The sequence below is a fragment of the Galeopterus variegatus genome, unplaced genomic scaffold (genome assembly GCF_000696425.1).
Source record: "Galeopterus variegatus unplaced genomic scaffold, G_variegatus-3.0.2 Scaffold1619, whole genome shotgun sequence".
Lineage (NCBI taxonomy): Eukaryota > Metazoa > Chordata > Mammalia > Dermoptera > Cynocephalidae > Galeopterus > Galeopterus variegatus.
The window spans coordinates 226,105-240,533 of record NW_007727730.1 but is presented as its reverse complement, the minus strand read 5'-3'; the positions used below and the strand labels follow the sequence as shown (position 1 = coordinate 240,533).

General features: G+C 53.6%; 1 protein-coding gene across 1 annotated transcript; it reads left to right on the top strand.

Annotated features, from left to right (window-relative positions):
- The first annotated feature begins 452 nt into the window (after positions 1–452).
- On the top strand, positions 453–11,272 carry LOC103594767 (putative protein C3P1). The gene is made up of 16 exons (XM_008578028.1): positions 453–523; positions 806–891; positions 996–1,135; positions 1,550–1,618; positions 2,439–2,490; positions 2,664–2,750; positions 4,263–4,338; positions 4,602–4,767; positions 5,862–5,957; positions 6,114–6,420; positions 7,084–7,256; positions 7,418–7,576; positions 8,480–8,539; positions 10,413–10,506; positions 10,981–11,026; positions 11,218–11,272. The coding sequence occupies exons 1-16, from the start codon at positions 453–455 to the stop codon at positions 11,270–11,272; spliced, it is 1,737 nt and encodes a 578-aa protein (XP_008576250.1).
- Positions 11,273–14,429: the final 3,157 nt, after the last annotated feature.

Genomic DNA, 14,429 nt, shown 5'->3' with positions numbered 1-14,429 from the left:
ATGAGTCCCAGCTTTTTAGGTCCTGCCCAAGCCCTCCTCTCCCTCTGACTCTGGCCCACAGTGAACAAGTTTAAGACAGAGCTGGAGCGGAGGTGCTGTGAGGCTGGGCTCCGGGAGAGCCCAGTGGGGCTGTCGTGTGAGGAGAGGACCCAGCATGTCCGCTACGGTCCAACCTGTGTGACTGCTTTCCTGAACTGCTGCCATCTGTCTGAGGCCTTGACTCGGGAGGCCCGGGAGGAGCAGCTGCTTCTGGGGACATGTGAGAGGGCCACCACAGGAGATATGGGGTGGGGAGCTCCACTTAGGGGTATGTAGTGCCACGGGGGGCCTGGGGGGAAGGTCCCACTGAGGAGTCTGGTGGGCCACAAGAGAGACATAAAGGAGATCCCACCCTACCTCCACTCCCTGCAGCGGATGAAGATGAAGACTTTGACGACATCTTCCTGGATGACATGCCCGTCCGGACCTGGTTCCCCGAGAGTTGGCTCTGGAAGAAGTTTACTCTGCCGAAAAGTGAATCGGGGTAGGGCCACAACCCCCATGCCGGCATCTGGTCCCCAGCCCTTCCAATCTTCGCGGGTGCTGAACACGAAATAATCCCAGTGCTGACATTGAGCCCTCAGGACAGACCCAAAATAGAACCCACCTAGATGGGGATAGAGATCCCAGGGGGTCTCACAAAATGATGACCCTCTATGGTGACCCAACAACACCCAATAGCTACCATACCCCTAGACAGTGCCCCCCCAACCCAGAGGTCTGTCCAGGCAGCACAGACTCAGTGATGTCCCCCCACTTCCAGCAGCATCTCCCACTACCCCATCTCTGTGAACGTGCCAGATTCCATCACCACGTGGCAATTTGTAGCTGTCAGCCTCAAGACTGGAAAAGGTGACCCCAACAAGCCCTGTGCTGAGGGGATGGGAGAGTGGTGGGCCTACCCAGCCCCCCTCTTGGGGGGTCTGCTTAAACCCAATGTGCTCCCCCGGCCCTAGGTCTCTGCATCTCAGACCCCTTTGAGTTGACAGTTATGAAATCCTTCTTTGTGGACCTTAAGTTGCCTTCCTCCGTGGTCAGGAATGAGCAAATCCAGATCCAAGCCGTGCTGTATAATTTCAGGGATCGCCAGGTCAAGGTGAAGCCCTAAGCCCTCATCCTCCCTGTCTCTGCCCAAACATCTGTCAATGTGTTTTGTAAAAGGGAATGGAGTGTATCCATTACTGCAATGGGTCAGTGAAGTGGTGGACCTCTTGGAAAGCTTCTAGACATTTTCTTATTCAAACTTTACAGTAATCCCATCAGATGGGTACTATTATTGTTCTTGGTTTAGAAATGAGGATGCTTAGGTACAGAGAGGTTAAAGAGCTTGCCTGAGGTCACATAGCATGTAAGTGGCAGAGGTGGCTCTGACCCAGGCAGGGTCTGTGATCTCAACCACTCTGCTGTGCTGTCACCTACACAGGCAATCTCAGGGCAGGGGTGGAAAAGGGACAAAGGCCCTAGGGTTCTGGGCCACCTCATGCATCAGAACCTGCCCTTCCTGCCCTAGGTCCGAGTGGAGTTTCCCCACAAAGAGCCACTGTGCAGCGCATCGAAGCCGGGGGCCCCATCCCGCCAGGTGGTGGTCGTGCCCCCCATCTCCTCCAAGATGGTGCCTTTTGTGCTTCTCCCTCTAGAGATAGGAAAAGTGGATGTGGAGGTCAAGGCTGTGGGTTATGGGGCCCAGGACCACGTGAAGAAGACACTCTTGGTCCGGGTAAAGAGCACCCCCACCCCCTTGCTGCTAGTGCAAACAGCGCAGCTTCTTCTGGGTCCCAGGCTGTTGATCATGGGAGGGGCAGGTGGGCCCAGGATCAACAGATGGGCCTCCCAGGTGGGAATGAGGTGTGAGAGAATGGATTGGAAGGTTCAGTCAGTGGGCTGGGCTTGAGGGGGTCACAAAGTCCCCACTCTGGAACTTCGGAATCTGGCCTAGATTCAAATCTTGTCTCTGCTGTGTGACCTTGGGCAACTTACTTAACTTCTCTGATCCCCCATTTCATCATTTATGGGGTGGGATAATCATCATGCCCATGACTCATTAGAAAACTGAAAATTACCCACAACCAGCATACCACCCGTCCACAATATTTTGTTTACTTGACAAACACATGTTCAGCACTTAAGATATAAGTGCTTTGAGAATATTAACTCATTGAGCCTTCAGAACAACACTATGAGGTAGGGACTATATTATTCCTCAGAGGCAGAGAGGGGTTAAGTCATTTTCACAAGGACACACAGCGAGGAAGCAGAAGAGCTGGGATTTGAACCCAGATATTTGGGCTCCAGAGTCTGTGCTCTTAAAAGCTAAGCAATGCTTCCCCTTACTTGTCATTATGATTGTCATTTTTACAATTGTTGTTGTTTCTAACTTTCTCCCTTTTCTCATCCCTCAGGCTGGGGGTCAGATACAGCGAATGTCCCATAGCATCCTCCTGAACCCCCAAGGTTTGTGGGATCTGCAGGTGGTGTGTAGGAACCTGGGGCCATGACAGGGAGGAAGGAGGGGCTGAAATGAGGGTGTCTGGCCAGGTGGGCTCTCCAAGTTCCTCCTGGGCTCTGCACACCCTGACCTTCCCAGCCCCAGAGCCCGTTTGTCACAGAAGTTTGTGCCTGCTCAGGTCAGACCCAGATGGAGCTGGTGCAAAGACAGGACTTTTTGAACAAGGTGCCTGACACACAGGCTGAAGTGTTTGTCAGCATCCAAGGTGCCTGGACAGAGGTGGCTCCTGGTGGGGTGGTGGGTATGGGAAGATAGGGAGGACCAGAGCTAGCTCCTCCAGGGCCAGACTAGTCACACAGGCTGGAGGGGCTGGGAGTGGCCATGTGGGCTTATCGGGGGGCCATGGTAGCTTGGGCCACTTCCCAAGGTGGCTCCACTCGCCCGCTATAGGTGACATCCTTGGGGAGACTCTCTTGGGCAGCTTGACACCTGGAGAAACCCAGCGACTGCTGCGAGTCCCAACGGGCTGCCCCGAGCAGACACTGAGCTCCCTGGCCCCGGTGGTTATCCTGACCCGCTATTTGGATGCCACCGGCCAGTGGGGCAAGGTCGGGGTGGAGCACAGGGACCAGGTGATGAAGAATATTGTCAGAGGTGAGAGCGGGACCCTTCGTGAACCTTGATGAGAATGTCTGGGTCTCTCTGGGAGAGTGGCTGGGCTACCCTCAGACAACCACACCCAAACTGTGACTCCTCTCCCAGACTGCAACATAATACCAATTCCACCAGGTAGCCCCCCAAACTGCTACCCCTAGATGACTCCTTCACCCTGGTGCAATATAACAGACTCCCTGGTCCCCTAAGCAGTGACCCTCCAGGTGATGCTATACCCAGACACTGTCCCAGGCCACGCTCCCTCGGTGCCACTTCCTGAGCTACATCCCCAGGTAACCTCAGGGGACACTCAAGCACTAAACCTGAAAATAATCCCAGGAGGCTTCCTCCCAGTTACATCTGAATGCCAACACCTCCCCGGGTTATGAACAAGCCTCCCAGGTAACAACCAGAGATGGGCAACCCCAGTAATACCCTGACAGAGACCCCCCAAGTCAATTCAGATGCTGACTCCTCTCCCAGACTACACTCGGCCACCAACTCTCCATTCAGTTTCTTTCAAACAGTAACCACCCAGGTAGGACTGAGACACTGTCGCCTCCAATGTCACACCCAAATAGTAAACCCCCAGATAACCTTTAGGTAGTACCCAAGTGGCAATGCTCAGAGAGGATTTCTGAGAGGTGCCCTTCCAAGATTACACTCCCAGGTGACACAGACACACTGATGCCCCAACTTCACAACCAAGAAATAATCCCCAAGAAAGTTCGCAGGTAGAGCCTCTTGGGTTGTCTCTTTTCCTGGTTTACACTTGGATGGCAACCCTTCCATGATCCCCCCAAGCAGCAACTCCCAGGCACACTCTTCCCCAGAGTCCCCAAGGTGGTGGTTTTCCAGGTTACTTCCAGCCAGATACAATTACACCCTGGGTCCCCCGCAGTCACACCTGGGCCATGACCCTCATTTACACCTGGGCCCTGAAGCCTTCTTAAAACACCTGGACAGTGGGTCTCCTCCTACAGATTACATCTAAGAGGGATGCACCCCCAAGTCACACTCATACCCTGCCCCCCTCCCAGCTTGTTCCTGATAACTGACCCCCTCCACAGGCCACACCCAAACACCAACCTCCCTGAAAGCCCTGCTCCATCCATTTCCCCAGGTTACACACAGATGTTGACACACCGGAGTGCAGACGGCACCTATCACACCTCCAAAGGAAGTCCAGGAAGCACCTGGTAAGGATGACCCTGTCACTCCTGCCACCTACGCTCTGGAAGCCCGAGGGGCCAGCCTGAGACGTGATGACCCAGGGACATCCACGCTATGGGGTTTTGGGGTGGGCCGGTGGCATTCCATGCCGGCAGACCTGGAAAACAGCAAATGGGGGTGGGGCCGGGCTGAAGCAATGTGCTTCACGGTGTAGACTACCCTGGAATGTAGATGCCCCACCCCAGAGCCCTCTTGTGCTGTTCCCAGTTGTCACTCTCTCTCCCAACAGGCTCACGAGCTATGTGTTTCGGGTCTTCGCCCTGGCCTACCCCACGATGACAATCAGCATGATCGACCCACCCTCTCTCTGTGCCATTGCCAACTGGATCACCCAGATGCAGGCGGAGGATGGGCACTTCTTGGAGAAGGGCCCTGTGGTCATGGGGTCCATGCAGGTGCTTGCTGCCCCCTTGTCTGAGTCATTCCAAAAAAACTCAGGTGTCTGTGCACTCATCAGGGGATTTCAGGCCCCTGATCTGTTCTCCAGTAGAATGAGAACAGGGAAGAGCCGAGGCTCAGTGCTGAGGATCACATTTCCGTGGTCTGGACCACTCTGTGCTCTGTTACAATGTGGGTGAGGCTGGGCACATTTGGGGTCTGGTCTCCTTCTCACTCCAACATCAAGCAGTGGCCAGTTCTGGCCGTCATCCCTCTGGGACTGAGTCCTCCCTGTCCCCCAGATGGTGCACCCATGCCTACCAAGAGTTCCTCCACACCAGCCTCTAGAAATATCTTTCAAACACTGACATTTATTCTCTCACAAACCTGGAGGTTAGAAGTCCAAAATCAAGGTGTTGGCAGAGCCATAGTCCCTCCAAAGGCTCTCGAGAAGGATTCTTTTTACCTCTTCCTGCTTCTAGTGGTGACCGGTGATCCTTGGCTTGTGGTTGTGTCACTCTAACCTCTGCGTCCATGGCTGAGTCCTTCTGTGTCCCTTCACATGGCTTCATCTCCCTGTGCCTCTTCTTCTTATAAGGACACCAGTCATTGTATTTAGGGCTCACCCGAATCAAGTATGACCTCTTCTGAAATTAACTAATTACATCTGCAAAAACATTTCCAAATAAGTTCCCATTCTGAGGTTTCAGGAGAGCATGAATTTTGGGAGGACACTCTTCAATTCAGTACAGGCATTGAGGGTGGAAGCTGGGAGATTAAAGAGGAGTTTCAAACCTGAGTGGGCCACTTAATAACAGTGGGGTGGCTTTACCTCTCTGACTACGTTTCCTCATCATTACAATGGGGCTGCTACAAGGATGCTCTAAAATAGTGCAGAGAGATTAACCTTTGGGGCTGGTGACTTTTGTTGTAAGGCAGACCCCACACAAGCAAATCCCAAGATGGTTTCTTCTCTCTCTCCCCATCCCACCTCCAGCATCATCCAGGCCAGAGATGGGCACCTGGGAACTTCTCAAGCTCAGGTTGAAGAGGTTGGGAAAGGCATCCCCAAGATGCTGAGGGGATAACAGGTGTGGCTCTGCATCCACAGGGTGGCTACCGGGGCTCCGAGGCGGACATATCCCTCACAGCTCTTGTCCTGATCGCCCTGCATGAGGGAACGGAGCTGTGCAGCCCGACAATGCCGGTAGGACCCCAGAGAGGAAGACAGGCTCTGCAGGGTGCTCCAGACTCTGCACGTGGGGAGCTCTCCTCCCTCAACTCCGTCCGGATCCCTCTCTTCTACTCCCAGACTCTTTTCCTCTGATCACCTCCCTCTGGCCTCCTTTCTCCGACCCTCTAGAATTTGATTACCAGCATCGAGAGAGCCCGTGGCTTCCTGGAGAGAAAACTCCCCAACATCCAGACGACCTTTGCCATAGCCATAGTCTCCTATGCACTGGCCCTCGCCAACAGCTCCCAAGCCAATGACCGCCTGGACAACTTTGCCAGCCGAGGTGGGTGTGTGGTATGTCTTAACCAACTGTGTGTTAACTACAGTCGCAGGGGAGGGGACATGATTTCAAATCCAGCAATGTGTATCTTATCACTTAGTGTTTATTGGGCACCTACTGTGTGCCAGCTCTTGAGCTCGACCCTGAGAGACCAAGGTGAGCAAGACGGATATGGTCCCTGCCCTCAAGGGTCCCGCTGTCCCTGGGAGAGGCAGGCAGAAGACAAATAGATCAATATGTAATTACAAGTTGAGACAAGCACTAAGATGATACCATACAAGGTGGGTGAGAGAGACGGCAAGGGGAGAGGACTGGAGGACTGGGATGAAAGATGAAAAGTCACACCTGTGCAAAAGGCGAAGGACATCCCAAGCAAAAGGAATGGCACGTGCAAACACCCTAGGGTGGGAAAGAATGCTTGGTGTACAAGGATGGGAAGGTCATAAACCGTGGGTTACTGGGAGGGGTCTGCCTCCCCAGGCCTGCCCTATCTCATCCCCAAAGGTCCACATCCCATCTTCTCCATTCCCCAAGTCAAGGGAAATGGAGTTAGAAAAACTTGCTTGCAGTGGGACTGGAGGGATCTGGAGGAGCTTTTGTGGACCTAAATTTCCCCACCTCTAAATAGTTAGAGTCCTGTCTCCTAGGATAATTTTGAAGGTGCAATGTTCACACGTTTTCTCAACAAAGAGCTTCACGCAAAGTAAGTGCTCAATAAAATGGCAGATAAGAAAAAAATTGGGCCAGATGATACAGGATAGAGTAGGTTGAGGCAGAGGGACCCAGCCCTCGGTGACAAAGTGGGTGTCCCCCTTCTAGACAAAACCCACTGGCCAGTGGGTGAACAGTACGTGAACTCCCTGTATACCATTGAGGCCACAGCCTATGCGCTGATGCAGAAGTTGGAGCTGCGTCGGCACAGTGAGACGCACGCCATCGCCAAGTGGCTACTGGAGAAGCGGGGGCTGGGAGGAGGCTTCGGGTCCACGCAGGTGACGGGGGCCTCAGGAGGTGGGGGCGGGGGGCGCTAGCCGAAGTCCTGACTCGCCCGGCCCTACCCGATGGCGCTGTCCGTGGTGCTGACGCGTCGACCCACGGGCTCCTGGGGGCGCTGTCTCTGGTGCTGATCCGCAGCCACCGTCTCAATACCCAGACCACGGTGGTGGCCCTAGAAGCTCTGGCCCGCTTCCAGAAAGCTGTCCCGTTCGAGGGCGTCCAGGATCTCCGCGTCCAGATAAGTGCCCCCAAGAGAGCCTTGAACGTGGAGTGGCTCATTGATCAGAACAACGCCTATCAGCAGCGGTCAGCAAAGGTGCGGCACTGAGGGGCAGACAGGAAGTACACACAGAGGTGGCACTGGGAATGAGACCAAGAGCCATGCCCCAGCCAAGCTCCCCACCCCACATGATTATCTCATAACCGTTGGAAATTTCGCTATACTGTCAATTTATTGATTCATTAATTCCACAAACATTTCTTGAGCATCTTCTACGTGCTAATCACTCTCCTGGGCGTTGGGGATACGTTATAAAGATTCGTCCCTTTCCTCGTGTAATGCAAAATCTAGAATGAAGCAAAAAACACTAGATATATTCCATTTTAAGCGTTCTGAACACAGGGAAAGGGAAATAAATGTGTAAAGGAGGAAATTACTTGGGTGTGGGGAGTAAGGTAACTGCCATGACCTTACTCCATGAAGGAGGTGTCATTTAAGCTTCAGTTACTTGACACGTCTTTAATGAGCACTCACTGTGTGCCTAGCACTCTTCTTCGTGCTGAGAATACAGCCAGGAACAAGACAGAAAGAATCCGTACCCTTGTAGAATTTTACATTTTAATGGGGGAGATGGACAACAAAGAGATATGAGTGAGTAGAATATATAGTATGTTCAGTGGTGGCAAATGCCAATCAGAAGAGTCTTGTGGGGGCCTTACGCATGGGAAATTCTGTAGATGCTGCAAAGTGAACAGATTTGAGAGATGCACAGTGGGACATAGTCTGAGTTAGCAGCTCTAGTTGATCTGTGACAGGGTAGAAACCACAAATGCTCTGTCAAAAAGAAATAGCAAAACCATCTGCATGTGGAGAGGTGGGTAATGAATCACCGGATCCCAAGTTAGGGAAATAACCGAGGCCCCAGTGCCTGTGCATGCCTTCCTTTCCACCCCCATTGTAGTTGACCTGCATTTAAATCCCTCTCTCCCTTCCCTTCAGTTCTTTGCCCAGGACGACCTAGAGATCAAAGCCAGTGGCACTGGGAGAGGTACCATCTCGGTAGGTGTGGTATTTCACTATCTTTATCCATTCAGGCTGCTACAACAGAACAGCACAAACTGGGTGGCTTATAAACAACAGAAGTTTGTTTCACAGTTCTGGAGGCTGGGAATTTCAAGATCAAGGCAGTGGCAGATTTGGTGTCTGGTGAGGGCTTGTTTTCTGGTCCATAGATGGAGGCTTCTTGCTGTGTCCTCGCATGGCGGGAAGGACAAGGTGGCTCTCTGGGGTCTCTTTTAGAAGAGAACCCCATTCATGAGGTCTCCACCCTCTGACCTAATCACCTCCCAGAGGCCCCACTTCCTAATATTTATCACATTCGTGATTAGGTTTCAACATATAAATTTGGGGGGGACACAAACATTCAGAACAACCCTTGAGATCTTTACCTGGGGCCCAGGGCCTCCCTAGTTGGTAAGAGTAGGGACAAGTCTTAGACTCCAAGATAAGATCAAAATCAGAAATGAATTTAGCTATCATTTAGGGCACTACTGTTTGCTTGGGGACAGGCTAAGGACCTCAAAACCACCCTGGGGCCGGTCCGGTGGCGCACTGCTATAGTTCGCCGCTTGGGAAGCGCGGCGGTGCTCCCACCGAGGGTTCGGATCCCACATACAGACCGGTTCCCGCTCACTGGCTGAGTGAGGTGCGGGAGCAACACCGAGGGCTGCGATCCCGTTGCCGGTCCCGGTCCGGTACGGGGGCAACACTGAGGGTTGCGATCCGTTGCCGGACACGGAAAAAGACAAAAAAAAAAAAACACCCTGGAAAGTTGGTATAGGTACAGAGTCCATTGGACAGGTGGGAAAATGGAGGCTCAGAATGGCCTTCACTTGTTCTAAATCAAGAGTCAGGGAGGTCTTCGGACCCCTCTGCCCCTCTCATCCTGGGTCCCTGAGGAGGTGTCTCCTTCCTTGTCCCCTGAAAGGAAGACTCTCCCTCCAGGATGCCTTCCAAGGCCCAGAGGATAATTCCACCCTTCCCCCAAAATATGAGCCAGCTCCGTGCCCTATCGCCCAGGAGGACAGCAGTTTCACTCACCATAAGGCAGCCTGTTACCATGTTTCAGGCAATGGAGTCATGGCTGAATCTCTGCCTTTGTTATGTGACTTTAGGCAAGACGTATCCCTCCTTAAGCCTTAGTTAAGTTCAAATTTATTTCGTTTTTCTAACTTTTTTTTTTGTTAAGATGACCGGTAAGGGGATCTTAAGCCTTGGCTTGGTGTTGTCAGCACCACACTCACCCAGTGAGCAAACCGGCCATCCCCATATAGGGATCTGAACCCGCAGCCTTGGTGTTATCAGCACCGCACTCTCCCGAGTGAGCCACGGGCCAGTCCTATGTATTTTTTAAAATTTTATTATTACACAATGTGAACATTTTTTGTGGCCCTTTACCGATTTTTCCCTAAACCCCTCTCCCCCAAATTTAAATTTAAACAAGTTAAAAGTAAATAAAATTGTACTAGCTGGTTAGCTTTGTTGGTTAGAGCATGGTGCTGATAACACCGAGGTCCAGGATTCGATCCCTACACAAGCCAACTGCCAAAAAAAAAAAAAAAAAAAAAAACCACCAAAAAAAGGATAAATTAAAAATTCAGTTTATCAGTCTCATGAGTCATATTTCAGTAGCCACATGTGGCTAGTGGCTGCCATATTGAACAATGCAGATAGAGACCATCTCTATCACTGCAGAAAGTTTTATGACACAGAGCTGGTCTAGACTCTTCTGGCCACTGCACCTAGGAATCGAGGGTAGCAGATCTTCCAGTGAATTCCCCACATGGGCAGCGACCTGGGTAATCAAGGACTGGGGTGAGGAGGAAAGGGACAGGGTGAAGGTAGGCTCTGACACCCCCCTCCCTTGCCCCAGCAGATCCTGACCATATACCACAGGTCCCTAGAATCCTATGAGGGCACCTGCAACCTGTACCACCTGAATGTGACTCTCCACAGCATGCCAGAAGGTGAGCTTGGGCCCACAAGTGCCCAACCCTTCTTTATTATTTTATTTCAAACTGTCATTCACCAACCACATTTATTACTTCGTTCAGTCATCCCACAAATGTTTAGTGAGACTTACTTACCAGGTCATTTCTTGGCTCTGGGAACATAGACATGAATAAGTAAAATATCCCTTCTTCTCTGGAAGCCACATTCTAGAGGGGGGAGAAGAACAACACACAAGTTACAAAGCACTGATCAGGCATTATGTTAAATGATTTACTTGGACTAATTCATTTAATCTCACAACAACGCTGTTGGGTTGGGAATATTATGATCCCTATTTACAGATGAGGAAACTGAAGAACAGAGAGATTAAGCAATTCACTCAAAGTTGCACAGCAGCATCAGGATTTGAACCCAGGAAGCTGGTTCCAGAGGCTGTGTGCTTAACCACTGTGCTACTCAGCCTCTAAACTCCTGCCTTTTTTCTGCAGAGAATAAAAAGGGAGAGGAGACCTTCCAGCTCCGAATGGAAACGAGGTCAGGGCACCAGGATCTTGGGCTGGGTGGGAGGAGAACCCCACCTCTGGTATCCAGATTGCTTAGCAGCCCTCCCTGTGTACTGAAAGGAGGATTGGAATCAGCCAAGCTTGTCTCTCTATGCCTGCCCCCTCTTCATCCTCCCCATTCCGCCCATTCTGTCCCCCATACTGCCATGTCTGATGTCCTAGGACAGAAGGCTGTACCTTGGCCAACATGCTCCATGACCCAAATGCCCAGTGTTGACTCCAAGACCCAGTTCCTATCTTTTCCAGACACCCCAGCCCCTACCCCAGTCCTGCTCTGACTCACGACCCCTTTACCCAGGTCCACCCCAGAGGTAAACATTTACTGAGCACTTACTATGTGCCAGGTGCTGTTCTACGAACCAGGGACACAGCTGTGAGCAAGGCGGCCCCTCCCTGCCTCGGTGAAGTTCACAGCCTATCAAGGGAGACAGACAATAACCAAATAATTACCCAGAACTAATACAAAATGACAACTCTACTTAAATGTGACAAAGGAGAGGTCCACAGAGTCAGGGGAGGCAAATCAGAGAATAGTCGGGTATGCCAACTGGTGAAGGCTTCCCAGAGGGAGTGGTGCATCAGCTGAGATAGGAAAAATGAGAGGATGTTTTAGGGTGAAGAGAGAGGAGTGAGGATCCAGGCCGAAGGAAGAGCATGTGCAAAGGTCCAGAGGCGGGACGGGACTGAGGCTAAGAACAATCGAATGGAGACTAGGGTGGGAGGAGGTAAAGCGGAACGGTGCAGAGCCTGAGACAGAGCATTTGGGGGCTTTTCCTTGGTTTGGGTTTTTCAGCGGCCGGCCGGTACAGGGGTTGAACCCTGGGCCTTGGTGTTATCAGCACCATGCTCGAACCAACTGAGCTAACTGGCCAGCCCCGGCATTTGGTAATTGAAGGAAGGAAGCAACATGTCAGATTTCTGCTGCTAAAGTTCTGTGCGTTGGAGGGCAGAGTGGGAGGGCGAGACCCGGGAGGAGGCTACTGCACTAGTCCAGACAACAGATGATGGCACTGAGGAGCATGGAGGAGAGGCAGCACAGCGGGAAGAGAGACTGGCGCTGTGAAATCCCCAGGTTCCAAGGCAATCGAGAGGCCACAATGACCATCATGGAGATCTCCCTGCTCACCGGCTTCTACCCCAACCAGGATGACCTTAAACAGGTAAGGAAGACCCCACACGCCCACTATAGAGCAATGGCCTGCAGTCCCCGTGTGGGTGCAGAGCAGCGTCTACCCCCATCAAGGCCCCCGCGCACCGGCTTCTACCCCAACCAGGATGACCTTAAACAGGTAAGGAAGACCCCACACGCCCACTGTAGAGCAATGGCCTGCAGTCCCCGTGTGGGTGCAGAGCAGCGTCTACCCCCATCAAGGCCCCCGCGTTAGTCCCCCACATGGTCAATGGTCACTTCTAGTTGACTCTCTGCATGGCCTTAGCTAAATCTCGCCCTGCTTGGGCCTCAGTTTCTGCAACAGTGGGGCTGATCAGACAAGGGCTGGGAGCTCTGGGAGTTACTTCACTCTGACTGGAGATCCTAGAGCTGCGGGCCTCAGAGGCTCCTGCTGACCCTGGTCTCCACCCTCTGCCCCAGCTCACAAGCGATGTGGAGATGTACGCCTTCCAGTACGAGACCAAGACAAACTCCAGCGACAGTACTGTTGTCCTGTACCTGGAGAAGGTGAGAAATGCCAGGTGCCTCTGCCAGAGGCCTGTGGGCAGCCCAGGGGTGGAGAACACAGGGTCAGTCCTTGAGCAGTGTTGCGCTTAAGCCGTGCCCTCTGAGGTTAGAGCCTCTGGTGTAGTCAAGCCCACGTGCTCTAGGGTCATGACCAGTGTTCATGGCCAAGGCCCTGTGGTCAGTGTCCCAGGTCAGCTCACACCGGACTCCCCTCCGCCCAGCTCTCCCACGAGAAAGACACGGTGCTGGGCTTCCGGGTCCACAGGATGCTGCCAGCGGAGTTCCTGCAGGCCGCCGTGGTCACCGTCTACGATTACTACGAACCTTGTGAGCAAGGGTCTGGGGGGCAGAGGGAGCCCGCGAGGAGGCATAGCCTGCAGAGGACAGGGCCAGGAGGGGGAAGGATGAGGGACGAAGCCAGGAAGGGGGACGGGGCGTTGCCAAGAGGGGCCTGAGCCTGGACGGTCATAAGGGGCGTGGCTTTCTTGAGCGATCGAAGTGGGCGGAGTCAAGAAGAAGTTTGTCCAGAACCGAAGGGGGACCGGCACGGCCCGCCGGGAATGGGATGAGAAGGGGCGGAGCCTTAAAGGGGTGGGGTCTTTGGAGGGGCGGGGCTTACGAGGCTTGCAGGAGGCGGGGCCAGGAGGAAGGGAAGATCAGGGAGGGCCTGGAGGGGACAGCTTAGGAATCGGGCTGGGCCAGGAGGGAACCTGGACCCAGGCCTTGCTGGGGAAAGGGGCAGGGCCAGGGCCTGGAGGGGGCGGGGCCTGGTGCGCCCCCAGTTCCCCAGGAACACTGGCCCAAGCCGACCCGGGGCCCTGCCCCCCACAGCCCTTCGGTGCAGCGCCTTCTACAACCTGCCCACAGAGCGATCTTCCCTGCGAAAGATCTGCCACAAAGACGTCTGCAGATGTGCCGAGGGTGAGATGTGCCGAGGGAGACAAAGAGAGACAGACATGGGGACACAGAGAAGCAAACATTGTCACATACACTTGCACTGCCAAAGATTAAGTGAAACAGAGATAGATACACACACTGAGAGACACAAAGAGACTAAGGCGGGAGAAACAGACAAGAAAAGGACACAAAAGAGAAAGAGGGGGAGAGAGCCAGACCATAAAGGCCAGATCCAGAGACAAGAGGGTCGCGGGCTTGGGGACCAGCGGGAGGGCGGGTGGGTTGCGGACGGGAGGAAGCCCCGTCCCCCAGCTCAGCCAGAGCAGCGGCCTGCCTGACCCTCCAGAGCAGTGCCCGTCCCCGAGGAAGGACAGCGACCGGCTGAAGCAGGAGGAGCTCCAGGCGGCGGCGTGTGAGGCGGGCGTGGATTTTGGTGAGTGTGGGAGCGTCAGGGGGCAGGCGGAGGGCCACCTGCAGGCCAGATGCCACCACGAGGCCCTCCGGCCCCCTCTTTCCCCAGTGTACAAGGTCAGACTGGAGGCCGTGGAGGACTCCGCCTCCAGTCCTTACATCTACTACAACATGCAGCTCCAAGATATAATCAAGAGTGGTATGTGGGAGGTGACAGAGGAGCGGCTGTGGGGCCCTGACCTGGAGGTCCTGCCGGGAATGGGGTGGAGCAAGAAGGGGCGGAGCCTTCAGAAGGGCGGGGTCTGTCGAGGCAGCTGCTGGGCAGGGCCAGGCACGGTGAGGCTGGCAGGGAGTGGGGACAGGAAGAGAGGAAGATCTGAGAGGGCAT

What these genes read in the sequence shown, in the direction of transcription:
- LOC103594767 (XM_008578028.1), top strand. Translation starts at nt 453, where the DNA reads ATGCCCGTCCGGACCTGGTTCCCCGAGAGTTGGCTCTGGAAGAAGTTT. An exon ending in TGTGCAGCCCGACAATGCCG is followed by an intron (nt 5,958 to 6,113) that starts GTAGGACCCCAG and finishes CCGACCCTCTAG; the next exon opens with AATTTGATTACCAGCATCGA. An exon ending in CAGCTCCGAATGGAAACGAG is followed by an intron (nt 11,027 to 11,217) that starts GTCAGGGCACCA and finishes CTGATGTCCTAG; the next exon opens with GACAGAAGGCTGTACCTTGG.